This window comes from Octodon degus, unplaced genomic scaffold (genome assembly GCF_000260255.1).
Source record: "Octodon degus isolate 3935 unplaced genomic scaffold, OctDeg1.0 scaffold00122, whole genome shotgun sequence".
NCBI classification, from domain to species: domain Eukaryota; kingdom Metazoa; phylum Chordata; class Mammalia; order Rodentia; family Octodontidae; genus Octodon; species Octodon degus.
In genome coordinates, this window is record NW_004524698.1 from 7,512,320 (window position 1) to 7,539,690 (window position 27,371).

Sequence of the window (27,371 nt, forward strand, 5' to 3'; positions counted from 1 at the left end):
ATAAGAGTAGTACTGATAGCTCAGCACACTAAAGTGCCTGTTTAGGCAGAGCACAGTGGCTGGGGTTCAATCCCCAGCCTGCCATGCTGGGTGTGGTGGTGCACACCTATAATCCCAGCACTTGGGAGGCTGAAAACAGGAGAATCACTGAGTCCGATCTACATAGTGAGACCCTGTAGACCCTGTCCTAAATACAGAAAATAAATAAATAAATAAATAAATAAAAAGTTGGTGGTAGACCCATTACCCAGAGAATCATATTCATTCTTAAGAGTAAAGTGGGCTGAGTATGACCCAGGGAGCAAGGTGACTGGGAAAGGTGCCCACAGCCCTGGTTAACAGACAATCACTAGGTTAGTCCAGGTTTGTTTCAGTCCCATTAAACAACAAAACAGCAGACTTACAATTTTTTTTTTTTTTTTTTTTTGTGGTGCTAGGGATCAAACTCAGGGCCTTATGCATACAAGGCAAGAAATCTACCACTGAGCCCCAGTCCCAGCCCCAGTCCTCAAATTTTCTTTGACAATTCAAAATCATAACCCATTCATGACTGGACTTGGCTGGTGGGAGTTAGATGCTATCTAGGGTGCTTTCTGTGCTGGCTGCCAAGTGGACTTGCCTGTTTTATGACTTCCCTTCCATCTGCACTCGGCCTTAGGCACAACAGCCACTTACTGGGGATAGCTGTCCCCTCCCTCATTCTCTCAGTCTGAGTGCCACCCAGCACTGCCGTGCAGCAGGCTTTCGGTTCAGCCCGCCCTTTTCGTGGAGGATCTATCAGGTGATGAACTCAAGCTAAGCTGGAGGGGCCCCACCATGCTGTGAGTCTCCCTAGGGAATGTAAACTACGGATGTTCAGGGGGGGCTAGAAAGCACCTGCCTAGCTCACAGCAAAGAAAGCACACACAAGTCATCTAGGACCACAAACACCCAGGTCTAGTCTCCTGTCTCCACGCTTCACATTGGAGAAGGCAGGATTTCCAGTGGCACCAGGCTCCTGGCCTCCGCGGCCTGGCAACTTCATCATGACTCCGGCAGGTCCCAGCTCAGCTCCTGCCGCAGTGAAAGACAAAGGTGCCAGGAGGAGCGGAAGGAGGCTCCGGAAGAGGTGTGCCTGCTCTTCCACCCACACTAAGCTCAGCAGGGGCCCTCCTGGCACTTGGTGCCTCCTCCAAAAGACTCAGAACAGAAGCTGCCTCCTACTCTCTTAGACACTAGGGGGCGAGGGGCAGAGGTCTGTAGGGATGGCGGAGTGACCCGGGGGAACGCCGGCTCGGGGCAAGCACAGTACCGACACCTGAGCGCCGCCGGCCCTTCCGGCTCAGGACACGCACTTGGCGGCAGTCCCAGCCAGGTGCAGAGCCCAGAACAGGCCCACCTGGCCCCGCGGCGCGGCCTCCCCACCCCCGAGTCGAACCGGCGCCGCGCGCATGTGACCCTATGCCGGGCTCCCAAGCTACAAGCTGACGCCACGTCACCCCACTCCGGGCCAGGCGCCCATTGGTTGTGGCGGCCCACGAGGGCGGGGCCCGCCTGGCTCTGTGCCCTAACTCCCTCGGGCCTCCAGTGGCGACCTGCCCCGCCTGTATGAGCAGCCGGTGTTGCTCCCCTACAGTCTTCTGCCTGGGCGCAATCAGAGCAATAGCAATGAGAAACCCTGGGCAGGCCGCTTCACCGCGTCCTGCCTCAGTTTACACATCTGTCAAATGGGACTGGAACAGCCACGTCCTCCTAAGGCTGTCCGGAGGAATGCACTGATTAATGGAAGAAACCTATTTGGCTCTCTTTGAAGCTAGCTCAGTGATTGGTGACAACGCGGACTTCTTTGAACTAGGCAAACAAAAACCTAAGGGCTAGTGCTCTCAGCAGCAGAGCTGACATTCCTTGCCTGTGCTCGGAGCTCCCCAGCCAACAGTAGCCTGAGGTTCTTATTTGGGGATCTCTGCATCTTGGAAGCAGAGGGGAGGAAATACAAGGACAACCAGTTCTCCTCAAAAACATGACTTTTTCCACCTTTACCTTGACGGCTGTCTTATGGCTATCCTGGAGTGAGGATTCATTTTCCTTGGCGTTTCAACTAGACATCAGTTTCAACTGACTTTTCTAGTGGGCTCAGGTCTGTAATGCCATACCTTAACTTCTAGCCTAATTCTGAGTTATGGAGTGCATATATATATATTGAGCTATGCTGCTGTTGCTGCTGCTGCTGCTGCTGCTGCTGCTGCTGCTGCTGCTGCTGCTGCTGCTGCTGCCAATGCTCCTCCTCCTCCTCCAGTTATTTTAGGACAGTGTCTTGCTTTGTAGTGCAAGTTGGCCTCAAACTCTCAGCAATCCTGCCTCAGCCTCTCAAGTGCTTTGAGCTGTGCTTTTTTACCTATGTGGTAAACTTACTTCCAGAACAGTGAGGCAGATCTTTTGTGATTATGACTAAACAGCCTCCCTGCTTCTGCAGGTACTGCAGCTGAGACTCAGAAATGTGAAATGATGCCGGGTCACACAGCAATCAGGTGAAGAATCACGTCAGCTATTAGATTCTGAACAAAAGTGGTATTGAGGCTTTAACCAGCACCCCTGCCCTTCTCCTTGGGAAGGGCTATTTGACTTTTCAGGGAAGTCCCTGAGTGTCTCCTCAGGGTAGTGGAAAGTAAGGGTTGGGGAAGTAAAGGAGTAGGGAAAAGTCAGCTATGCTATGTTCCTAAACAGAAGTCAGCTGTATTCCTAAACAGACGTCAGAGGCCTGTTTGGTGGCATATGTAATGCCATAACCCTAGCACTCTGGGAGACTGAGGCAGGACGAATGGGTGCTCATGCTCATCCTGGGCAATTTAGTGAGACCCTATGTCAAGAACAAGTTTATCTGGAGAGGGCAAAGCCTTGGATGGAAGCTTGAATAGGGTTACTTTCAGGAGAGATACAGCTTGAAGACCCCACCTCCACCAGCCCATGGCTCCAGCCCATTTTTGGTAATTTTCCACAGCAGTGACTTCTGTGAGGGGAACGAAGAAAACTGCTGCGTGTCCAGGCTGAGCCCCAGGGAGATGGGCCTCTATGATCTCTCTCGATGTAAGCACCCCTCCTCCTGCTTTCTAACGTGCACCACTCATTTTACCCCCTCAGAGGGCCTGAGCAGCCAGGCTGTACTTAGACTCCAGAATGACTTCTCTGAGGCCTGAGGGTCTAGCTCCTTTCTGGGTTTGCTTGGCTGTCCTCCACCAACACTGCGCTTATCCACTTGACATCTGGAGACAGGGAGCTCACTGCCTTCCCACTGAATGTTATGCCTGGTTTATTTCAGTCCACCTCATCAGGATCTCTTTGCCCTCACCTGCCCTTCTGACTCTGTCCCCAAGCAAAAGGCCAAAGGTTCACTTGATAGCCCTCTCCTGGCCCAGGCTGCTTGCTCTGGCCTTGCCCCCCAGGCTGTCATATCCAGGGCAACCTGGCCTGTGTCTGAGGCATAGTTTGCCTCTTCCTCATGGCCCTTGTCCTGGTGGTTCCCATGAACACGCACCAAGGGTGAGGCTTGACAGCCCTCGGGTCAGTCTTTGAGTCGCTGTATAACCTTGGGAAGGTCACTGTTCCTCTAGGTCTCCCTGGACTTCAAGGGCCCCTGCCTCATCTCCTTTCCCATCCCTACAATGGACCTGCGAGGAAACCAGACTGAGACAGACAGGCAATTCCAGCTCCAGTAAGTTCCCCTTGCCCAGTGCCCTCCGTCTTCAGGAGACCAGTCTTAAGTTCCTATGCAAGGAGGACTGGTCGATCTCACAAGCATCATCCTTGACTTCCCAGCCTGCATGTGGAGAGGTAGAATTAAGCTCCTGTTACAGATGAAAACAGAAACAGAGTGGTGACGTAATTAACCCAAAGCCACACAGCAGGATAGGGTCAGGTATAACTTGGCCAGTTTTGCTCCTTCACCTTTCCCTATCCCCTCCAAGTCCTGACACCTCTGGGAATAGGCCCAGTTCTGTGGCTTCCACTCAGGTCCTTTGCTTGATGCTAGAGAAACTGAGGCTGAAAGGGGCAGTGCCCTGAGCAAGCACTCTGCAGAAAAGCTGCTGTGCATGGGGCTGGACAAAATGAGGGTCAGGAAGGAACTCTGGGCTTGTTGTGCACAGGTTTGCGGTGCCCTCTGGGAACGGGACATCTTCGCACTCCCTAGGCCGGGAGGGGACGTATACCCGCAGGGCGGAGCCTCCTGCCAGGCCCCGCCTCGTCTCGCCCGCCTAGCTGAGACGCTGCCCGGGAACCCAGTTTCCGAGGAACTTTTCGAGGGCGCAGGGCAACGTCCGAGGCCAGGGCAGGACGCAGGTGCACAAGCAGCGGCGGCGCTACTCCTCGGGAAGGACCTGTGCAGCGCGGGCCAGGCGGGCCGCCCGGAGGCGGCGGCTGCACCATGGACGAGCAGCCCTTCAGCGAAGCGGACCTGGAGCAGGCATTTGCCGAGCCAAGCGAGCTGGACGCGGCACTGCTGACCGACATCGAAGGTGCGTTGGGACCCGCAGGGCTCGAGGCGAGCAGGAGTGCGCGGACGGTACTCGGCCTTTGTCTCCAGGGTCGGCTCGGGGCGCCGTGGAGCGGGCGGCACCTACGCGCGGTTTCTCTCTAGGTCGCACGTTCAGAGTGCGAGCTCCTTTGGGCCGCGCCTCGCCTGAATCCCCGGGCACCTCTGGGCTAGGGCACGTGCGTCCTAGGCGTCCTGAGTCTGTACCTAGAGGCTGCTGTGTCCCCAATCTTGTGGCGGCTGTGGCTGGAGCTTGAGACCAGGGCGTCGCCTAGGCCCCGCCCCTATCCTGCCATGACGTCAGTGGGGGTTACTCACGGTCATTCCCTCCGGACCAAGAGTTCAGCGCTGCTCTGGAGTTCTTGCGCATGCGTACAGGGCTGAATTTAGCACTTCCACTCTGACAGTCCTGTTCCTCCGGGTCTGTGACCTACCTTCCTCTGTAGGCCTTGAGTGTTCACAACGAGACCCGAGATACCTGTCTGTTTGAAGGAACAAAATTCTTCGAGGAAACTGCAACGGACCAGCAGGGGGTGGGGGGGTTGGGGGTTGGGGGGTTGGGAGGTTGCGAGATGGGGGATGTTTCCCAGGAAGAAAGCAAGGCAAAGGCACTGAGGCAGATCTGAGTTTGAGGAGTTAGTGGTGGATCGCAAAGGAGGTGAGACTGGGAAGACTGGCTTAGAGGGCACCCTGGCATTGAGGGTCCCGGGTTTGAGCTAAGTAGTGACCCCCTCATACACTTTTTATTTTGTAGTGCTGGGGATGGAAGGAACTCGGAACTCTCACATGTTAGGCAAGTGCTGTATTACAAAGTCACACCCAGGACTCTTACACTTTGAAAGCATCATGGCTCAGGGGTTTGGGCACCAGTGAGGGACCGTGTTACTTCCACTTTCTCCAAAGAGGGCAAAGGAAAGCCCCCTGGGAAGTTACTCTCTGTGGTTGCTATGCAGGAGTTGTGGCAACACTGGCTAGCTTGCTCTTGGTTAATGGGGAAACTGAGGCCAAGAGCACAGCAACAAGCTCCCTGGGCTCTCTCGACCTGGATGTACCTATACATGGGGGTCTGTGGCCACTCTGGGGTTGGCACACAGGTTCATCAGTTCATCCTAGGTCCTGCCACCAACTTAGCTCCCAGCCCCCCAGTGCTGTGCCTAAGGGGTGCAGGCTGCAAGGGCTGTGGCAGATCTGGGAGGAAGTGGGCTGCATTGGGGGATTATTCACTTCCTCTGTCACCTTGTGTGAGTCCTCTCAGGGGCTTAGCCTCAGTTTCCCCCCCCTCCAGAAAATGAGGGTGCAAATGCTGACTTCACAGGGGAGCTGAGGTGTATCTAGGCCTCTAATGGTGCAGACCTTTCTCATGAACTAACAGGAACATTAGCAGGCTCCCACAACAACTGTAGGGGGCAGTTAGAAGCCAGGCTATACCTGAGCCCAGGACTGTGAGAAGGGACAGACATGGGCCATTAAGGATCAGGAAGTCCCCTTCTTGCTGCAGCGGAGTCTTAGGTTTGCTCCCGTAGTTAAGGATTTCTCAGGCTCTATTCAAACTTTCTGTTCTTTTTCCCAGTAATGCAACCTGACTGATATTGTTTGTTTGTTTGTTTTGTCTTGAACTCGGAACAGTCCTCTTGCCTCAGCCTCCAGAGTGCTGGGATTATAGGCAGGCACCACCATGCCTGGCCCGACTGCTGTTGTAGAAAATCAGAACATCCATCTGGCAAACATAAGAAAATAAAAGCTTCCTTTTTTTTGGTGGAACCGGGAATTGAACTCAGTCCCTTGCTCTTGCCAGGGAAGTGCTTATTCCACTGAGCCATCTCCCTGGCCCCAATAAAAGCTTTCTTAAACCCAACACCCAAAGTTAAATTTTCTTAAAGATGTGAGGGATTATTTCATCCTTGCTCAAGTGTGCATGTGTGTTGGGATGACAACACTTTGTCTAGTTTTTCAAAACTTTGAGGTATTATTTATCTATTTATTTTGGGGACAGGGTCTCCCTGTGTTACTCACGGTTGCCTCAAATCCCAGATACAATTGATCCTCCAGTGGGCTACAGGCACAGCTCACTGCAGTGGTTGAGGTATAATGTATGTACCATTAAAAAAGGAAAGAAAAGATGCCAGTGATGTAGCACATTCCTGTAATGCCAGTGCTCTGGGAGGCTGAGTAGGAGGACTGTGATTTGAGCCCTGGGCAACTTACTGAAACATTGTCTGCAAATAAAAAATTAAGAAAGGACTATTCTGGGTGTGGCCATTCGTGCCTGTTATCTCAGCGCTCAGGAGATTGAGGAGGATCACTGTGAGTTTGAGGCCAGCCTGGGCTAACTAGCAAGTTCAAGGCAGCCTAAACTACAAAATGAAACTCCATCTCAAAAACCAAACAAATAGACAACAAAGGGGGAGGGGTGGAGGTATGTGGGTATGGCTCAGTATGAAGGCTATAAATTCAGAGAGAGAGAGAGAGAGAGAGAGAGAGAGAGAGAGAGAGAGAGACAGACAGACAGACGGAGACAGAAGAGGCCTGGCCTGGTGGTGAACACCTGTAGTTCCAGCACTCTGGAGGCTGACACAGAAGGACCACAGTGCGTCTGAGGCCAGAATGGGCTGCATAGTGGGTTCAAGGCTATTCTGAACTTTATATGGAACCCTGTGTCAAAAACAAAAACGGCAGAGCGCAGAGGCCAGGGTTTGGACCCCAGCGTGTTGTGTACGCTGAGACAGCGATTGACACTGGGCTTGGTGGTGCGTGCCTGTAATCCCAGCACTTGGGAGGCTGTAAACAGGAGAACCACTACAAGTCCGATCTATTTAGTGAGATCCTGAACAGCCTGTAGACCCTGTACTAAATACAGAAAAAAAAACACGCCTTGACAAGGAAAGGGCTCATGATGTAGCTTAATGGTAGAATGCTTAGCACTTGCTTAGTGTGTAAAAAATCCCTGGGTTTGATCCTTAGCACTACTACCATAAAACTTACCTATTTTATTCTTTTTATTAATGTATTTAGTACAGGGTCTACAGGGTCTCACTACACAGATCAGACTCATAGTGACCCTCTTGTTTTCAGCCTCCCAAGTGCTGGGTTTATAGGTGTGCACCACCACGCCCAGTCTCAAGACAGTATCTATTTTAAATATATCATTCAATGATTTTTAGTAAATCTATTCTTTTTTTTTTTTTTTGTGGAACTGGGATCGAACTCAGGCTCTTGCACTTGCCAAGGAAGTGCTTATTCCACTGAACCATCTCCCTGGCCCCAATTTTTAGTAAATCTGTTGAGGTATGTGAAGTTGTAGAACATTTTCATTGTACTAGTAAGATTCCTCATGCCAGTTACTAACCCAAGCAGCCATGAATCTATATTATTATTACTACTACTATTACTATTATGAGTAATGGGCTCTTTACTACTGAGCTATATTCCCAACCTATGTATGTATGTATGTATGTATGTATGTATGTATTTGGATGCCTATGCAAGACTAAAACTTTTGGTCCTCCTGCCTCAGCTTCCCAAGTGCTGGGATTATAAGCATGCACCATCAAATTTGGCTATGAATGTGGGTTATTTATAAACTATAATAGGGTTCATTGCAGCAGGTTGTAACTTGCTTTGTACATGCCAACAGTCAGAGAATGATCAGGTTTTCTTATTTAATCTACATGGTTGCCTGTCAGTGGATAACTAGGTTGCTTTATTCTCATAAACTAGTGCATCAGACTTCCCAAGAATACCTACATGTTTACTGAGTTCCATAGGGTGAGGCTGTAGGAGAACTGAAGATCAGAACCCATACCTGTTTTGGAAATTCTACTAGGATGAGAACCAGAGAGGCATCTGGGGGTGAGAGATGCCAGGTGTCCTGAGAGGAAGGAAAGTTGAGAGTCATCATGACAGCCTGAATACTGGATGCCAGAGGCAAGGGGTAGAAGAGAGGCAGGCCATGCTCAAGTTGTGTTAGAAGTTCCCTCGAGTGTGTATCAGGCACTATATTGAGCTCATGAACGCTCCCACGTACGTGGTGGGCAGACTCATGATCTCCATCTTGTACATGAAGGCCCTGAGGAACAGAGAGTAAGTGAGGTAGACACAGCACACAGCCACAGGATGGCGCAGCCAGGATTCAGAAGCAGGTTGTGGGCACAGAGCCTGTTTTCCACTTGACCTCTTCACTATTGGGCTTGTCGGGCTAAAGATGACACACTGGGGAAGACTGCTCCCCATGGGCCCCTGCTGGGATCAGCCTCATGTCATGAAACTGGAAACTGGCACCACAGAACCAGTCTAGGACTTGAGCCCCCCTCCCCACCTGCCAGCCTGCTTGGCTGGGTCCTCTATCATGTGAATGGGGTTTGGGGTGGGCCTACACCTGGAGCCTCTGTCTGCAGGTGAAGCCACTGCCTGGCCATGGTGCCCTGGGTTGGGCCCCGTGACTGACTGTGACTTCGTTGTTTACCTTTTTTCCTCCTTGCTCTGTGCTCTGGGTCCCTTGCAGCAGGGGAGGGCATGAGAGAGGAGGAGCCCTGGACCCCTGTTGAATATTATCCTTGAGCCCAGGGCAGCTGAGAATTAGTTTTATCAGATCTGGCACAAGGCAAGTGGAAATAGTTCTGTGGGGGCTTGGGTGGGCCACTATATCCTATGGGTCCTAGGGCTGAGGAGTCTGACAGCATATCTGTTGACCCCAGGAGTCAGCCAGGGGACTTAACTGCTAGCCTGTGTGTGTGTGTGTCTGGCCGCATCGGGACTGGAAGAGGACATATCAGGCGCCTACTCTGACACCCAGACCTCTTAGAGGATCTCAGATCTCCCTCTGATCCCACCAAGCATGAACATTCCTTAGAAAACAGCTCTGGTATGGTTGCTATCCAGCTTCCTACATTAATTAATTCTCTTGTTCCCAACTGTCCATGGCTCCCCAGTGCCCTCAAGATGACATTCCTTGTCTCAGCATGGTACTCAAGACCCAAAAGATTGCCAAGCATGCTCCTCCTGCGACACTGCCCACTCTCTTAGAGCTCATTATGAGGCATAGCTGCTCCTGTGGGGTGCACTTCCCCTCATTGTATGTCCAGAGCCTCTCAAGGTAGAGCATATTTCCTTCCCATGCCTGGCCTATTGGTGTCCAGAAGCACAAAGCCTTCCTGTGGTTGTGAACTGCTGTTCGTTAAATGCTCTGTCCTATCTGGACCACAGTGGCGTCCCCTAAAAAGTGTAGTGTGGTAGCTGTAAGCTTTGTTGCCTGAGCCCCCATGCGTTTAGCCCTAATGGCTCTAAGGGGACAGAGAAGAGGCTACTGGAGTGGGTCCAGGGAGGCAGACAGCCAGGTGGCCAGGAGTTACCTTTTGCCTGGCAGTTACTTAGCTGGACACAAACTTGCTGCATGACCTGGTCAGCTCCAAGCAGAAGTCATTGCCAGGCAGAGGCTTGGGATCTGGACTTTGCCTGCTGACAGTATAGGCTAGCCCCAGAGCGCCACACCACCAGAGGGAAGTGTCTTGGCCTTGGCTCCTGCCTGTGGGTATATCCTTTGACCCTGAGGACCTGACAGGGACTGCTCAGTTGTGAGACCCACACAGTTCATCCACAGAGGAGATTCCAGGGGCTTCTAACAGTCACTGGGCTGCTGGTGGAACAATGGAGGACTCATAGCTGGCTGTGGGATAAAGCTGCTAGTTGGAGGCTGAGACACTGAGGGTCCATCCCCGGGAGAGAATATGTAGGCTGGAGAGGCCTACGATGGTCTTCCTGCCCATCAGACCTCTCAGCTGTCTTCCAGCAAGCCTTATACCTCTAAGGGTCCTTGCTGGGGCTCTTGGGATCCACATGAACCCCAAAGCTGGAAGGTTGGGCCCAGGAGTCTTCATTCAGCCCTGTATGTGACCCTGGACAAGTGACTTGAGCTCTCTGACTTCTAGATTCTTACCAACATAATGCTAAGTACCAATTTCTTGAAGATGAGCTTATTTAGGTCAAAAGCATGTGCAGTACATGGCACCTAAGTAGACCCTCAACAGTGCCAGTGAGTGCTGTCACTATCACCATGAGGGCATTTACCTGGCACCGCTATCTATGCCACCTCAGCAAATGTTCGCACTGATTATCCCAGGAGCCTGTGGTGGAAGTATTCAGGATGCTTCTGGCTACAGTTCTGAGTGCTGAGCATCCACCCCTCATGTGGTGGTCCTGGCTCCTTGTGGAAGTTAAGGCTGCCAAGGAGTCCTGTACCCCTGTAGAGAACAAGCACCTGTCCTTATAGTTCCTGCAGATGGGAGGAACCATAGATACAGGATGTCTGTTCTCACCCACGTGCAGCTGAGGTCCCCTACCCCTGCTACTAGGCCTGCTGTGGCCCAGGCCTGGTAGAGGTGAGACAGTGAGGAGCAGAGGCCTGGGGAGAGAGAGGAACCTGAGGAGGCACAGAAAGCAGGTTCTAGCTGGAGAGGAGAGGACACTGCTGGAAGTTGGTGGCTTCCTTACATATCCACTAAGACAACTTTGAAAATGCATGAAAGCACCTTTGAGGTTCTAATCCTATAGCTCTGACACTAAGGAAAACAAGGAAAGGTCTACAAAAATGCTCACACCCAGTGCAGCTGATACTGAGGAAATGGACTGCATTATGGGCATAGTTGTAAAGGGGTTTATGTTTGCCTTAAAAGAGGCAAATATCTTGGTACCCGCAAGAGGAGGTGCTGCCTTCACTTAAGGTTTAAAACGATCTGAAAGGAAGAAGTATACATAAGTTATATGAAGAAAGCACAGCATTGTTGTTTAGACTGGGAACAATGGGTACAACCTCAGAGAACCAGCCCCCCAGTAGCCACTGCATCAGCACAGGGGTTGTTTGTGAGCTTCCAGCATGATAAATGTGTCCTGAGTCCCCAAGATCAGAGCAGGTATGGAAACTGGTTCTGAATAGCATCTTGCTTGATTGCTTTGTTGCAGATTGTACTTGGGTTCACTGAGCACACCTGCAGCTCTGGCACTAGCCCACGGGGAAAGAAGGAGGCTGTGTGACTGTTCAGGACAATGTGGTCAGTGTATTAGTGACTGCTGTGAGGAGGGGTACAGGAGGGAACGATAGTGAGGGGACCTCAGAGTATGGCTTTGAGGGAAGAACAGAAGTTTTCTGACACAGGAGAACGGGAAGGGCATTCCTGGCAGAAGGAACAGTCTGGCCAAGTGCACTTGGCATTAATGAGCAGATACTGAGAAGGCAAGCCGAGAGAGTGAGGCCCAGAAGGAGCTTGAGTGAGAGGAGCTCTGCCCACCCATTCAGCTGGTCTGCTCTGCAACTCTGTGAGGAATGAGGCTGGACCTACATACCTGGTTCCGGCCCTGACCCTGCCTTGAGGGACTCCAGCCAGTCCCTGGCCTCTGATGTGACTGGGAGGCCTCCAAAGAGCCTCCTTAGAGCTAGGAAGGCACAGAGCTAGGACGAACAGACATCTTGTGTCTATGGTTCCACTCTGTTCCTGTATTCTGTACACACTGCTCCAAGACAAGTGACAGAGTTGGGCTGGGTCAGAGCCAGGTGGGAGCTAGGCTCACTCCATCCCTGGCAAGCAGGGGCCCCAAGTAGCAAAACTGAGTTTGGGACCCAGCTGCGGGACCTTGGGCAAGTGTCCTGTTCTGAGACTATCCTCATTCATCAAGAGGGCCGTGCCCAAGCACACCCAGGCCTGCCACCCTCCCATCCTGTTCCAGGAAGTCCAGCGCACACCTGTTCCTCCAGGGCAGCACACACAGGGCAGCCTGTACCCTTGCTGCGTGCATGGCTGGCTGAGGCACAGCACCTACCACGCTGAGTTATCAGGAGGACCAGGGAGGAGTTGGAGGGAAGTAAAATGTAGGGGCCCTTGGGGCAACATGTGAGTGCTTGTCCCCCATGCCACACCACAGCCTCCACCAGACGGGTGGAGATGGTGTTTAGGGGATAGGGGGGTGAGGGGTTCCCAATACCAATTGCCCTTCACATTTTGTGTCACTTCTGTGACTTGCATTGCATAGGAAAGTGCAGATTTCTTAGAATTGGTGCCTTTGGCTGAGGCGAAGAGCCAGAAAAGCCTGGGTTGGCATCCTAGGTCCTTGGCTGCCTCTCTGACACCCCTACTTCCCCATCTGTGACAGCCACATTATCTCCTTGCTGTCCCACATTGCTCCAGGCTCAGGCCACTTCAGGGCCTGTTCAGACGTTCTTCCACCCTTCTGACCTGTTTCACTCAGGTCTCCACTCAGACATAACCTCCTCAGTGCAGGCCTACCTCAGGTACACCAGCCCTGTACACTCTGCCTTGCTTCAGCTTCCTCCTGGTGCTCATCATCCCGCATGCCTTTCCCAGGTGCGTGCACACTGCTAGTCTTCCCCGACTAAGCTTTGAGCTGTGCAGCTGGATGCCAGTGATGGGCACAGAACCAACACCCAGTTGACACTTAGCGCCATTGAAACTGTCAGGGAGACCAGTCTAGGCTTCATGGAGGAGGCTGTGCAGGAGAGGCAGTGGGCGGAGCTCTCTGTCCCAAGAAACTTACAAGCTTAGTCTGTTTGAGGTCCAACGCCTGTGCCAGTTGGATAGGTGTGCACTTCTGTGTCTGTAAGTTCATGAAGTGGAGCTCTTCAGGACTCTTGTCCTGGCCCCTTAGCTTAGATAGACTGAACCATTAACGTTGCCACTCTGCCTTTGAGGGCTGGATTGGGAGCAGCAGGGCAGGCAGTCTAAGGGCAACCGTTGGGTTCTGATAGCATCTGCACAAGAGGAAAAGGAGTTAGGCCTGGGGAGGGATCCCTGTTGGGATCACTGTGGAGAGGGAGCCCCTGGGCCCACTGTGACACCCCCCCCCCCCGTCTGCTTCCTGATTCCCTATATTCAGAGAGTAAGCAAGAGTGGAACCCAGTGCCCAGCCCTCCTGCCCACAGCCCACATTCAGGCATTGTGGGTTCCCTATTAAGAGACCTGCTCTGCTGGCCCAGGATAGGGACGAGGTAGGTGAGGGAGGTATTCCCTTAAATTTTGCACCCAGGTTTCTTTCTTGCCTCACTCGACTCCTGACCTATTACCCCCACTTTTGTTTTGGCAGTGCTGAGGACTGAACCCAGGGCCTTCACACTGAGCTATAGATTTCTAGCCCTCTTAAATTTTGATATACTCTTGCTAAGTCACAAAGGTGCCCAGGCTGGTTGGTTTGCTTGCCTATCTGTATGCCTTTCTTTCTGTCTGTCTTTCTTTCATTCTTTTGTTCTGTCTTTCCTGTGGTGCTGGAGATCAAAACCAGGGCCTTGTGCATGGAAGACAACATCTCTACCACTGAACCACATTCCCAATCCCCAGGCTGGGGTTTTGAGCTCACCTTAGCCTCCCAGAGAGCTGGGATTACAAGTGTGGGCCACCATACTCAGATGCTATTTCCTTAAAAACAAACAAACAAAAATCTATCAAATGATTAGGAAAGTTGGACTTGAATACTGAAGGTGCCCAATAACTCACTACCTGATTTTCTAGTTCAAGACCAGTGGCAGCAAACCTATAGCATGCATGCTGGTTTTTTTTTTTTTTTTAATTACTGAAAGTTCTAAAAGGTTTATCATTACTATTTTAGACCATTTGTATTGGTGCAGAAAGAACAGCATTTGTTGAGGTCCTGTTGGGTGGTAGGTGTTTTACACACTTGCTCTCCCAGAATCTCCACTCCTGGAGATTCAAGGGGTAGAGGCGAGATGGGAGGCTCAGAGAGGAAAAGTGACTTGGCTCAGGTTGTACAGCAAGTAGGGACTGAAGGCAGAGTCAGCCTACCTAGCGTGTGGCTGCAGGTATGCAGGCTTGGCTGCATCTCCAAGGGTGGCTGTGGGCCTGGTTCTTGAGTTTCCACCCTGTGTTAACTTTGGCCCCAGTTTTTATGGAAACAGACCAGGCAATCTGACTCCAAGGGAAAATGGTGTGTATGTGTGTATGGGGGGGCAGATTAGGCCAAAAGTTTCAGGGGATGGCAGCAGCCACAGTCACTAGACACCTGGGCATGCCAAGGTGTTCTTCCCTCATCCTGCAGCTTAGCTTGACTGTGCCCCCTACTAGAGGCCAGCCTCCATACCTGGGTCATGTCCCTCCCCTCAGAAGCCCCCAGAACACTGCCACCTGGGGGTTAGTGAGCAACTGTCCTTGCCCTACACCACCTCTTTCCAGATGAGATGGAGGCAGGATGTGGAGATGGGTGAAACCAAGCAGCCCAAAGGGGGAAGGGTAGGATTTGACACCATTCCTGGTGGCATCAAGTCTTAGATGTGCATCTGTTTGTTGGTCCTGCCACATTCTGGGTTCAGAAACAGCAACAGAGTAATGGAAGGACTCAGTCAGGGTAGACTTTTGGGATATTTATGCTGAGAACCCAGCTGTCTGGGTCCTTTGAATCAGAACTCTGCTCTCCTACATTGTTCAGTGAGGGCAGAGTCCTATCTGAGAGCAAGGCTTTATCATTTGGGGTAGTGAAGGGCCTGGAAGCACCCCCAGGCTCAGTAGGGAGAGAGGTGGAGTGCTAGAAAAGACTTCTGCTGGCCATAGAACTTCTCACCAGCCACGGAAGCAGGACAGAAGCCACAGAAAAAGGGGAGGGCGGGGTGCATTTTCCAGTTTATGTACCTGAAAAGACAGGCCTGTCACAAGCACTGCCAGACTCCAACACTGGCTGCTGAGCCACAGAGTGAGGCTGTCCTGCGGCTCCAGGCTGATCTACTTGGCCACTGGGGCCCAAGCTGGGCAGGCCATGGCTGTTTTTATGTATGTGCTTAACAGGGAGAGGCTTCAGCATCCTGGATTTTATCACTCCTCCCTTTCTTATCTTCTATTCTCAGGGATTGGGTCCCTTCTCAGAGGCCCAGGGCCCTACAATGAATAGTGAGTCGAACTTCATATGGTCATTCCTGGGGTGCTGTGATGCCTGGGGGAAGCAGGCTTCCATGACTCCATAGCAGAACAGCAGAGCTGTCAGCCAGGAGACCCAGAGTGTAAGTGGGGTAGGGTTTCTTCTGTTCACTCTAGGCTAGTTTACTGAAATGACCTTCTGGGTCTCAGCCCATCAGTCAGCTCTCTGAGGTGGGGGCGGTGGGAAATCGTTGCACCCACTAGGGCCAGCATTTGATCTTAACTATTTCCTACTAAATGTGCCACCCATACTCTCTTTTGTCACTCCATGTCAGAGATATGACCGTCCTGCCACTAGAGGAGGTAAACTGAGGCTTAGAGCATTCCAGGCTTGTTCAGGGTGCCATTGAGCACACGGTCTGGAACACAGCTTCAGGATGATGTAACAGCCGTGCCCGGTTCTCCCTGTCCTGACCCCGGTCCATGGCACTTCTCCGAGGTGGTAGCAGAGGGAGCAAGGGGAAGACAGGCCATGGTGACCGCTAGTAACCTCAGAGGATGCTGGCGCCTAGCGGGTTAAAGGCGGACGCCCGCGAGTAACCCCGGCCCCATTCAGAGCCGCGGGGTGAAACCCGAGCCCGGCCACCGTCTAGGAGGGGGGAAAGGGGGATGGGCCCTAGTGAGGGGCGGTGCGGCTGCTATTGGCCGCTCGAACTCCCCCCATGCTCGGCCTGCCGCTCTGGGAGGGCGGGCGGGGGCGGGGCCTGAGGCGAGGCGGGGCCCGCGACGGGGCGGGGCGGGGCGGGGCGGGCGTGCGGGAGCGCTCCACCAGCTTTAAAACTCCGCAAAGCCTTGACAGGTGAAGTTGTCCTGGGTTGCGCGGTCAGGGACAGCCACCTGGGCGCCCCGAGGGGGCGGGGGGCGCGGACCACGGAGCCATGGATTGCACATTCGAAGGTATTTTTCCTCCCCACAGGATCTATTTTTTGCAGGATCTGTTACACTGCCTGGCTCTCTCACAGAGGAGGGCGTGGAGGCCTCTTCCTCAGAGTACTGGAGACTTTCCCACTCTGGCTCCTTGGGGAAGTTGGTGGACCCCTGCCAACCTCATTAGACTTCCTGCAACTGAAGGGAAGGGTTTGCCTAGACTTGATAGCAGCATCCTGGAACTGAGGGGATTGAGGACAATTTCTCCACATCCTTGTGCTCCTTCTGAGCAGGATCCTTCTTTGCACCACAGAGTTCAACCTGTTTGTTGGCCCTATTGTCAGTTTATCTTTCTGGGTCTCAGTTTCTCCCATCTAACAAAGACCTCACATGGATCTATGAGGGGTGGGAGGGCCTGCAATTAAAATTACTGTATGACTTTGTGACCTGGAAGGTCCAACAAGTGTTTCTGCCACCCTGTTTTGCTCTGTCATGATCTTAAGCAGATTCCCCTCCTGCAGCAACTTTCCTGCCCCGCTACCTGTCAGCAGCAGTGTGGGGTTCCCACTGCACTGGAAAAAGCCTCCAGCAACACTGTCCAAAAGCATTTGATCCTTTGTGTTATATAGATGAGGAAACTGAGGCCCAATGAGAGAAAGCGATTGGTTCAAGTTCCACCTAAAGTGGAGGGCAGGAAGGAGTCTCAGGTTGGGGAACTTGGGAGTACTGGGGACCCAGAGTTGTGCTTATATATACTGTGGCTTCAGGTGGTCTCTATGGCCAGCGGTTGGGGCTTTAAGGATGCAGTTTTGTTTCAGACACTGTAAGACCTTAGACCAGTAAGTCTTTGACCCAGTAGGTGGCTTCCCCACATGGGTTAGAGGGCCCCAGGCTGAGCCAGCTAGGCTGCTAGTCGCCAGCTAGGGGAAAAGGGCCTGTAGCTAGGCTGGGACTGAGATAGGGAGCATGTCCCAGGCTGCATGAGGGGGAGGGAGTCAGACAGACAGCCCTTGCTTTTATGCAGGGAAAACCAAAGTCCTGAGTGGCCAGGTTCTTGAGTTGGGTCCTGAGGCCACTTGGCTGCAGGTAAGGCCTGGCTTTGTGCCCGGAACATAGAGATATTGGTTGGCTATATGGCCAGCAGCTGGCTCAGTCCTATTCCTCTATTGGTGATGGTGGTGTTGCTCCTGGTTTCCTGGTAGGCCAAGGACACATGCAGAAACAAGATATGGCATTTTGTGGACTTGAGTTTGAATCTCACTGCATGCTCTTGGGCTGCTTGTGATTTTCCTTTGGTTGTGGCTTTGGGGACTCGGTTTTTTTTGTTTGTTTGTTTGTTTTTTTGTTTTTTTTTTTTTTGTTTTTTGTTTTTTGTTTTTTCCCTTTTTGAGACAGGATCTCAGTGTGTAATTCAGGGTGGTCTCAAACTTGCAGCATTCCTCCTGTCTCAGCCTGCAGAGTGGTGTGATTACAAGTATATCCTAAATCTTGGGGATTTGGTTCTGTCTCAGACACCGTACTACCTTAGGCCAATAGGTCTACAGCTCCGATTTCTTCCTGTGTAGAATGGGTACCATGCTATACAGCACCATCTTAGAGCTGTATGTTGGGAGGTTTTGGGGTCCAGCCTTGGCGCATCAGTGTGAGTGGCCCCAAAGTGTGCCTGGCTCTTGGCCCCGCTCCTCCCTGCTGGCTTGCTTGCCTCCTTATGTGTCTTTTGAGCATGGATGAGGACCTTGTTCTGCTCTGTGCTCTTCTTGGAGGTCTGTTTTGTCTGCCATTCTTCTTTAGGGGTCCTGGACTGCAAAGCTAGGTCTGGCAAGGAGCACTCTGCCACCTCATTGGGACCTCAGGCCATCCTACCCTTCTCTGTACCTGTCTCCCCCTACAAATTGAGAGGATGGAGGGTGTTACCCACTTCTCAGCATCCTCTAAGTTCCAGCCTTATTCTGTATTCAGAGGACCTTTTCAGGCAGCCTTGCAGGAAGAGCCCAAGAGTGGCCAGTGGATGGGGCATGGGGCCCATGGCACCATGTGAAGACCCTCTGTGATCTGCATCTCATCTGTCCTGGACTGCCTCTTCCCTCTGGTTGCTATGGCCCATTCCCCTCACCCCCGGGAATTAGATCTGCCCCTCACACAGGCTGGAAAATGGGCTTCAGAGGGACCAAGACAATGCTGCCCCTTTGGCCTCCTTGTGTTGTAGGTGCCCATTGACTGAACTAAGTCCTAGAGTAGGGTGTCCTAGAGTAGGGTGATGGAGGGGATAGAAGAACAGGAGAGGCTTTCTGGAAGGATTTGTCATCTCCTGGACAAACACCTACAGCTGGTTTGAGTCCTCAGTACACAGTGTGTGTGTACGTGTGGGTAAAGAATCCGAGGTGGATGTGCTACGGCATATGCTCCCTGAAGACAGGAATGGAAGTTTACTACCTTCCATATTAAGATATAGGTCAGGGTCTTGGGGGTGTGGGTTAGTGGATAGCTTGTGCTGAGCATGTGTGAAGTCCTGGATTTGATCAAACCAAAGCAAACAAAAACCAAGATGCAGGACATTCTCAGGTCCCCCAGGAAGTGGCTTGCCTGGGCACATACTTGTTTTTGTTTCAAACAGTCTCACCATGTTGTCCACTTTAGCCTTGGTGATCCTACAGTCTTGATCTCCTGAGAAGCTGGGATTTCAGGCATGTGTCATTGTGCCCGTTGTCTTGGCAGTGGTCAAGAGCATTCTTGGTGTAGTTCTTTGTGCGAGCACTTGGTACAAGCATGCTGAGTGAAGGAAGGGACGAGCTTGGGCCAGCTGTGTGCCATGCACTGAGGTTACTGTTGAGAGAAACATCACTGGAAAGAGCTCTGGCTCTGAAGTAGGAAGTCTTGGGCTCGGCTCTGGCTCAGCTTAGTGCAGGTCAGGGGCTGAGGTATCATCCTTGTACACCCATGCTGTCCTGTTGTGCCAGGGTTGTTGGGTGCACATGCTGTGCTAGGTGTTGCACCATGCATCACAGGTGCCTAAGAAAAGGCTGTGTCCAGGAGCTCCGGGGCACGTGGGTGGCTTTCAGTCTCTGCAACTTTGCCCACACATGAACAGCTGTGTGTGGTCAGGGAGTATGCAAACAAGATCTGCTTGGGGACCAGCCTCCGCTCAGCTCCGCACACACTCACTCACATGCCCCCTTCTCTTCCCAGACATGCTTCAGCTCATCAACAACCAAGACAGTGACTTCCCTGGCCTGTTTGATCCACCCTATGCTGGGGGTGGTGCCGAAGACCCAGACCCAGCCAGCCCTGGCGCCTGCTCCCCAGGCAGCTTGTCTCCACCTCCTGCATCACTGAACTCTCCTCTGGAAGCATTTCTGGGGGGGTCCAAGTCAACATCCCCACCTTCATCCCCTCCCCAGCCTGTACTCACCCCACTGAAGATGTTCTCTTCTGTGCCCCCCTTCTCCCCTGGGCATGGTATCAAAGAAGAGCCAGTGTCACTCTCCATCCTGCAGCCCCCTACCCTGCCATCTCCAGCCCCACAGCCCTTGCAGGCACTCCCACCCCAGAGTTTTCCAGCCCCAGCCCCAGCCCCTCCACAGTTCAACTCCACCCCTGTTTTGGGTTACTCCAGCTCTCCTGGAGGCTTCGTTTCAGGTAAGAGGGTTGGCAGGTGGGAGAGGACAATGAGGGAAAGGCTTCTGGGGGGAATAGGAAGTGTCAGCTGTCATCTTCGTGGAGGGATTCTCAGGCTTGAGACACTTGGTGCTTCAAGTGCTCTTGTCCTTTATGCTGGGTGGAGCGTGGCCTCCCACTAAGGCCTGGTCGGCATGTTTGTTTCAGATTCAGGCAGGGCCTCTCCAATGGGAAACCACAAACCTTAATGACTCATCCTAGGTGATGGACGATAGAGACCTGAAGAGTGGGTTGGAAGTGGGTAAGGACAGCCTGTGCCTGAAGCCTTAGGCATTGTCTCTATAGGAACCCCTCCCAGGAGCACCCAGCAGCCACTGCCTAGCCTGCCATTGGCTTCCCCACCAGGAGTCACGCCTGCTTCCTTACCTGCCCCGGTCCAGAACGTGGCACCCCAGCAGCTTCTGACAGCCACAGCAGCCCCTGGAACAACTACTGTGACCCCACAGATCCAGCAGGTCCCGGTGAGGGCTCTGGCCTGGTGTTGGGGAGGTAGCAATTGTTGACTCAGATACAGCTCATGGCCAAGCTTTGTCCCTCTGCCAGGTCCTACTGCAGCCTCATTTCATCAAGGCAGACTCATTGCTCCTAACAACCATGAAGACAGATATGGGGGCCACTGTGAAGGCAGCAGGCATCAGCTCCCTGACCCCTGGCACAGCTGTGCAGACAGGGCCCTTGCAGGCAAGTGGCATGGGTAGGGAGAGGGTGCGGAGGCCATACGCATGCATACCCACCTGGTAACACTTGCCTGCCCCTGCAGACCCTGGTGAGTGGTGGAACAATCCTGGCCACAGTGCCACTAGTCATGGATGCTGACAAACTACCCATCAACCGGCTCACAGCTGGCAGCAAAGCCCTAGGCTCAGGTCAGAGCCGTGGTGAGAAGCGTACTGCCCATAATGCCATCGAGAAGCGCTATCGCTCCTCCATCAATGACAAGATCGTGGAGCTCAAGGACCTGGTGGTGGGCACAGAGGCAAAGGTGTGGGCAGAACCTGCCAAGGCGCAGAATGTGTTTCCCTGGGAGGAGCAGGGCTGGACAGCTGGCAGGAAGATGGGCTGGGCTAAGCCTGGACAGATAGGGCCTTGGACTTGAGCCCACTGTGGCTGGCCAGCCCTATGTACTCAGTTCAACTTTATTGAGGGCCGTGGGGACGTGGAGGAGAAGAGACTAGAAAGAGGGATGGTGAGGGTCGCAAATCTTAAGTCAGGTGGTAAGAGAAGGACTTGCCATGGTGACATCCTGGCAGAGCCCTGAAGAAGATGAAGAAATGAGGCCTGAAGATCCTCATATTGATAACAGTAGCTTACCAGACACTGTAGTGTGTATTGTACACATTAATCCTTCTTTCTGCCCTCGACCTACCTTATTAGTGGAGAAACAGCAAGTGCAAAGACTCTGAGGCAGCAGTGTTTCAGAGTAACTGTATTCTCTTGCTAGGTAGCCTTAGCCAGGCATGAATGGCCAATTGTACTTTCCCCCCGCCCGCCCCCACTATAGCTGAACAAATCTGCTGTCTTGCGCAAGGCCATCGATTACATCCGTTTCTTACAACATAGCAACCAAAAACTCAAGCAGGAGAATCTGAGTCTGCGAAGTGCTGTCCACAAAAGTAGTAAGTCCTTGCCTCTCCTTCCTGTCCTTGGCCCCTCGGCACCCTGGCTCCAGCCCCTCCTCGCATGAGCCCACTTCTGGGTATGGCCCCATCTCTTGGCCTGGCCTCACTGGTAGACCTCTCTGTCAACTGTGGCCCTACAACTGCCCCAGCCACTTCGGGCAGTATCCTAACCCTGTGCCCCTTCCTCAGCCTCAGGGTAGTTTATCTCCCAGGGTCCTGAGCTGATTTTGCTTGGGGGATCTACTCTTCACCCCAGCTCTGCCTGTTCTGGTCCACAGAATCACTGAAGGATCTGATGTCAGACTGTGGCAATGGAGGAAACGCAGATGTGGCCATGGAAGGTGTGAAGTCTGAAGTAGTCGACACGCTGACTCCACCTCCCTCAGATGCTGGCTCACCCTCCCAGAGCAGCCCTTTTTCCCTTGGCAGCAGGAGTAGTGGTAGTGGTGGCAGTGGCAGTGACTCAGAGCCTGACAGTCCGGTTATCGAGGACAGCCAGGTAGGGCCCTACCACACTGCCCCTTTTCCTCTCTGTGATGTTCTGTGAGTTCCAGGATGGGGTTATGAATAGTTGAACTTGCCATTTCATAGGCAAAACCTGAGGCCTGGAGCCTTGCAAGACCCCAGTGCCCCCTTCATCCCCCTTCATCTGTGTCCTTTGGGCTTGTACCTGCCCTCAGTGCCCTGCCCATCCCTTAGGTGAAGCCAGAACAGCTGCCGTCTCCCCACAGCCAGGGGATGCTGGACCGCTCCCGCCTGGCCTTGTGTGCACTCGTTTTCCTCTGTTTGACCTACAATCCCTTGGCCTCCCTGATGAGTAGCCGGTGGCTTCCCAGCTCCCTGGATGCCACCAGTATCAACCACAGTCCTGGGCGCACCATGCTGGGTGCTGAGAGCAGAGGTAGGTCAGGTCAGCCAGGGCCCCTTCAGGAGAGACCCTTGGGTATAGATCTTCAGCTATGGGCATGGGACTCTGGGCTTCCTGGGAGCTGTGACCCTAGTGCTTCCTTTTGCCCCCAGATGGCCCTGGATGGGCTCAGTGGCTGCTGCCCCCTCTCATCTGGCTGGGCAATGGGTTTCTGGTGATGGCCTCCTTGGCACTTCTTTTTGTCTATGGGGAGCCGGTGACTCGGCCTCATTCGGGCCCTGCTGTGCACTTCTGGAGACACCGCAAGCAGGCCGACTTGGACCTGGCTCGGGTAAGGGTTGCCCTGGGACAGGGCTGGGGCAAAGCCGGGGCAGCATCAGGGTTCCCAGCTGGGAGGGTACTGGTGGTCACTTGCTCGCTGTGTTTTGCACATACCATGAATTGCCCCATCCTCCACACTTCCTGTCCATCCCAGAGACCCATTGAACTGGGGACCCAGAGAGAAGGGAGACACTGGTGCCACTTTTCTTACCTGGAAAACCCTCATCCTAGGGGGACTTTGCCCAGGCTGCCCAGCAGTTGTGGCTGGCCCTGCGGGCATTGGGCCGGCCTCTGCCTACCTCCCACCTGGACCTGGCCTGCAGCCTACTCTGGAACCTTATCCGCCACCTGCTACAGCACCTCTGGGTGGGTCGCTGGCTGGCTGGCCGTGCAGGGGGCCTACAGAGGGACTGTGCCCTGAAGGCAGATGTGCGAGCCAGTGCCCGGGATGCGGCCCTCGTATACCACAAGCTGCACCAGCTGCATGCCATGGGTATGGCAGGGTAGGGAGCTGGCTTGAGGGGTCCCCTTACTGCATGGCTCCTTTGGCCTCATGCCTTCTGCTTTCTAGGGAAGTACACAGGTGGGCATCTCACTGCCACCAACCTGGCACTGAGTGCCCTCAACCTGGCAGAGTGTGCAGGGGACTCTGTGTCCATGGCAACAATGGCTGAGATCTATGTGGCAGCTGCCCTAAGAGTCAAGACCAGTCTCCCAAGGGCCCTGCACTTTCTGACGGTGAGTGGGTAGTGGGCTGCTAGGGATAGGGCTGGGGTCCTGTCTTTGCAGCTCTCTCAGGCATCTCCCTGGGCAAAGGCTGTACACCATTTGGCAGCCAGTTACCAGGTTGCTTCAGGACCAACTGGGGTCTCAGTTGGGGTCTGGGTTTGAGCCCTGCCTGTCCCCAGTGTGACAGCCTGGCTTCCCTCCCCCACAGCGCTTCTTCTTGAGTAGTGCCCGCCAGGCCTGCTTGGCACAGAGTGGCTCAGTGCCTCTTGCCATGCAGTGGCTCTGCCACCCTGTGGGCCACCGTTTCTTCGTGGACGGGGACTGGGCAGTGTGCAGTGCCCCAAGGGAGAGCCTGTACAGCTTGGCCGGGAACCCAGGTGCTCCCCCACCCCATCCCTGTTCTATGTCCTGTGCCTTGTCCCCTTTTCCTGTCCCTTATTATCCCCATCTCTGGATGCCCCTGCCCATCCTAGTTCATCTCTTCACTGTGGGTTGGAGCTGTGGGGGCTGTGGGAAATAGAAGGCCTGGCTAGCTGTCTCTGTTCTGATAGAACCTCTTCAGAAGCAGCCCAAGGGTCTAAGAACAGTGTATTAATTTGAGAGATGATCCCAGGATACCATTGTACAGTAAGGAAGTGGGACAGAGAGGGGAAGGGGCAGGGCTGCTATGTAGGTGGACTTTGATAGACAGTGTGGCATACACATGGTGGTGTCCTCTCCAGCCACAAAGCTAGGGTATTTTTCCTCCACCTTTCTCCTGTCTTTGGTGGGGCTGCTCCTGGGACCAAGCAGGTACTTTGTCTGGCCGTGGGTGACTATGGAGAGCAGAGGTGCTGTCCTATGCCCACTTACCCCCTCCTGCCCACAGTGGATCCCCTGGCACAGGTGACTCAGCTATTCCGTGAGCATCTCCTGGAGCGAGCACTGAACTGTGTGGCCCAGCCCAGCCTGAGCCCCACTCCGGGGTCAGTTGATGGGGACAGGTGAGTGCTCCTGGGACCTCCTCCAGTCAGGATGCTGACAGGATGGAGTCTGGGAATGGGAGTGGCCAGGATCAGGGACCTGTGGAGGTGCCAGAGCCTGGGCTGTGTCACTTGTCATGTGTTCTCAGAGCCTCTTTAGGTCTTGTTTTGCCCTCCAGCCATGCAGGAGGAGATGGTGGCCTTTGTAGAGCCATGGGGTCTGACAGTATGCTGGTGGGTAGCAGGGAGAGCAGCATCCCCAGGACCCCTCTCATCTGTCTACACAGGGAGTTCTCAGATGCACTCAGCTACCTGCAGCTGCTGAACAGCTGCTCTGATGCTGCTGGGACCCCGGCCTGCAGCTTCTCCATCAGCTCCAGCATGGCTGCCACCACTGGTGAGCCCTGGGATCCCTGCCCTGACTCCCCATGTGGCCCAGGTACAATGTGTTTGAAGCCTGGACAATCTTCTTCCTCTGTAGGCACAGATCCAGTGGCTAAATGGTGGGCCTCACTGACAGCTGTAGTCATCCACTGGCTGCGGCGTGATGAAGAAGCAGCAGAGCGACTATACCCACTGGTAGAACACCTGCCCCGTGCCCTGCAGGATACTGAGTGAGTACACAGCAAGACTGTCCCCAGCCTACACCCTAGGCCCTTCTCCTGGCCCCTCAGTACCCTGTTTGTATGCACTTTTGCTCCATATGGTAGGGATTGCTGTGCTATTTCCCTGGAATCTAGAAGTGGTGCAGAATGGCTCAGGTGGGCCTGTGACCTGGTCTAACTGGTACCCCTCTGTCCTGTCCCTGACAGGATACCTCTACCTAGGGCAGCTCTACACTCCTTCAAGGCTGCCCGTGCCCTGCTGGGTCGTGGAAAGACAGAGTCTGGCCTGGCCAGCCTGGCCATCTGTGAAAAGGCTAGTGGGTACCTGCAGGACAGCCTGGCTACCACACCAACTAGCAGCTCTATTGACAAGGTGAGAGAGGGATGGGGCAGTGTCCTGGCTTGTCTGGGGTCATAGCTCTCCACTGCCCTGCATTCCGGGTTACCCTAGGTAGCACAGAACAAAGTATCTGGGTGACCTTCTTTTTGGCTTAGGCTTCATCCAGGGGAACGTAGCTGCCCCTCTGGCTTCAGTATTCCTGCCCCCAAGAAGAGAGCTGTGGTGAGCAGCTGACAGGGCCTTTCTTTGGAGGCCAGGTGTCAGGAAGCTGGATGTGATCCAGGCAGGGGCGGGTGGGGTCTGGAGAGGCGGGCGGCCCCGCGGTGCATTGCTGTTGCATTGCATGTGTGTGAGGCGGGTGCAGTGCCTCGGCAGTGCAGCCCGGGGTCGGCTCCTGGCACCGCTGCCCCATCCCCCCCTCCCAGAGCTAGGGCCCCTGTGACCCCTGCTCTGCCTGCCACCCCCAGGCTGTGCAGCTGCTCCTGTGTGACCTGCTCCTTGTGGCACGTACTAGCTTGTGGCGGCAGCAGCAGCCTCCTACCTCAGCCTCGGCTGCCCAGGGTGCGAGTGGCGGGCCCCAAGCCTCTGCTCTGGAGCTGCGAGGCTTCCAGCGGGACTTGAGTGCTCTAAGGCGCCTAGCACAGAGCTTCCGGCCCGCCATGCGGAGGGTGAGTACCCACAGATCTCGCTGCACTCTGGGGATATGAAGTTGCAGGGAATGGGGACTGGGCCTAACCTCAGCTCTTTTACTCCACGAGCCTAGGTGTTTCTGCATGAGGCCACAGCCCGGCTGATGGCAGGGGCCAGCCCGGCACGAACGCATCAGCTACTGGACCGCAGTCTGAGGCGGCGGACAGGCCCGGGGGGCAAAGGAGGTGAAGGGGCCTGTTGTCCTTGTGGTTGGGGCTGGAGGTGTCCAGCTCAGCCCTGAAACTTTCCCTATTACCCCTTTCTCCCTAGTCAGGTGAAAAGGCTCAGATGGGGATTATGGATACTAACAAGGCTGTGTGTGCCTGTCTGGGTACATGTATGCTTAAAACAGACCTAGTGTGTCTTAGCATCTGTATTCTACTGACTTGTACCTGAGGTTGTAGCCGTGAGACAGACTCTCATAACCGGAGGTGGACCCCCTGGGAGGTGCCTTGGGTTGCTGGACTGCCCTGGGGTGTATCCAGGCTCCAGCCTCACCCCTAACGTGTCCTCTTGTGCGCAGGCGCAGCAGAGCTGGAGCCCCGGCCCACACGGCGGGAACATGCGGAGGCTCTGCTGCTGGCCTCCTGCTATCTGCCCCCCGGCTTCCTCTCAGCACCGGGGCAGCGCGTGGGCATGCTGGCCGAGGCGGCACGCACGCTGGAGAAGCTGGGCGATCGCCGGCTGCTGCACGACTGCCAGCAGATGCTCATGCGCCTGGGCGGCGGGACCACCGTTACCTCCAGCTAGCTTCTCAGCGGCGCCCTCGGTCTCCATGCCTCAATCGGGGCTGTGCTTCCCTGTGGATGGAAGACCCTCTGGGACTTCTGTCTCTTGCTCTGGGCAGCCACACGGGCCCGACCCCAGCACCTCGGCCGGCTCGCTACTGGATGAGTGGAGACCAGGATGGTGCTGACCTCTGGTGGCAGATCGGGGAGTTGCAGGCCTCGGGCCTGCAGCGTGCCATTCCATGCTCTGCTGGCATTTAATGGCTTTTTCTCATCTAGAGGCAGGAGAGGGGTGCGTTTCCCGAGCTGAGGGGAGCCCTGCACCGAAGCGCCTCTCTTCATCCTGGACAGACTTGTACATAGTGTAGATCCGGGTGACACCCCCTCCCCCCCCCCCCACCCTTGGAGGCTCGTATGCTACTTTGCCTTTTGCAAACTTTTATTTTCATAGGTTGAGAAGTTTTGTACAGAAAATAAAATATGAAATTATTTATAATCTAGATTTTGTTCCTTTGGGGAGGACGGTGGATGTGCGCCT

The 27,371-nt window shown here is 53.9% G+C and overlaps 1 protein-coding gene across 3 annotated transcripts; it reads left to right on the plus strand.

The window, feature by feature from the left end:
* Window positions 1-4,240: 4,240 nt before the first annotated feature.
* On the plus strand, window positions 4,241-27,326 carry Srebf1 (sterol regulatory element binding transcription factor 1). Of its 3 annotated transcripts, XM_004640302.2 has the most exons (21): window positions 4,241-4,504; window positions 14,952-14,957; window positions 16,257-16,326; window positions 19,483-19,932; window positions 20,257-20,432; window positions 20,515-20,652; window positions 20,732-20,953; window positions 21,473-21,587; window positions 21,869-22,089; window positions 22,290-22,491; window positions 22,611-22,789; window positions 23,011-23,272; window positions 23,351-23,517; window positions 23,717-23,885; window positions 24,377-24,491; window positions 24,758-24,867; window positions 24,952-25,084; window positions 25,283-25,448; window positions 25,883-26,083; window positions 26,179-26,290; window positions 26,629-27,326. In XM_004640302.2, exons 1-21 carry the CDS (start codon window positions 4,400-4,402, stop codon window positions 26,853-26,855), a joined length of 3,546 nt encoding a protein of 1,181 aa, XP_004640359.1. In that variant the 5' UTR covers window positions 4,241-4,399; the 3' UTR covers window positions 26,856-27,326. The 3 variants fall into 3 exon arrangements, with proteins under 3 accessions (XP_004640359.1, XP_004640360.1, XP_023555888.1); XM_004640303.2 differs by lacking the exons at window positions 14,952-14,957; window positions 16,257-16,326 and having other exon boundaries at window positions 4,242-4,490; XM_023700120.1 differs by lacking the exons at window positions 4,241-4,504; window positions 14,952-14,957 and having other exon boundaries at window positions 16,209-16,326.
* The last annotated feature ends 45 nt before the right edge of the window (window positions 27,327-27,371 follow it).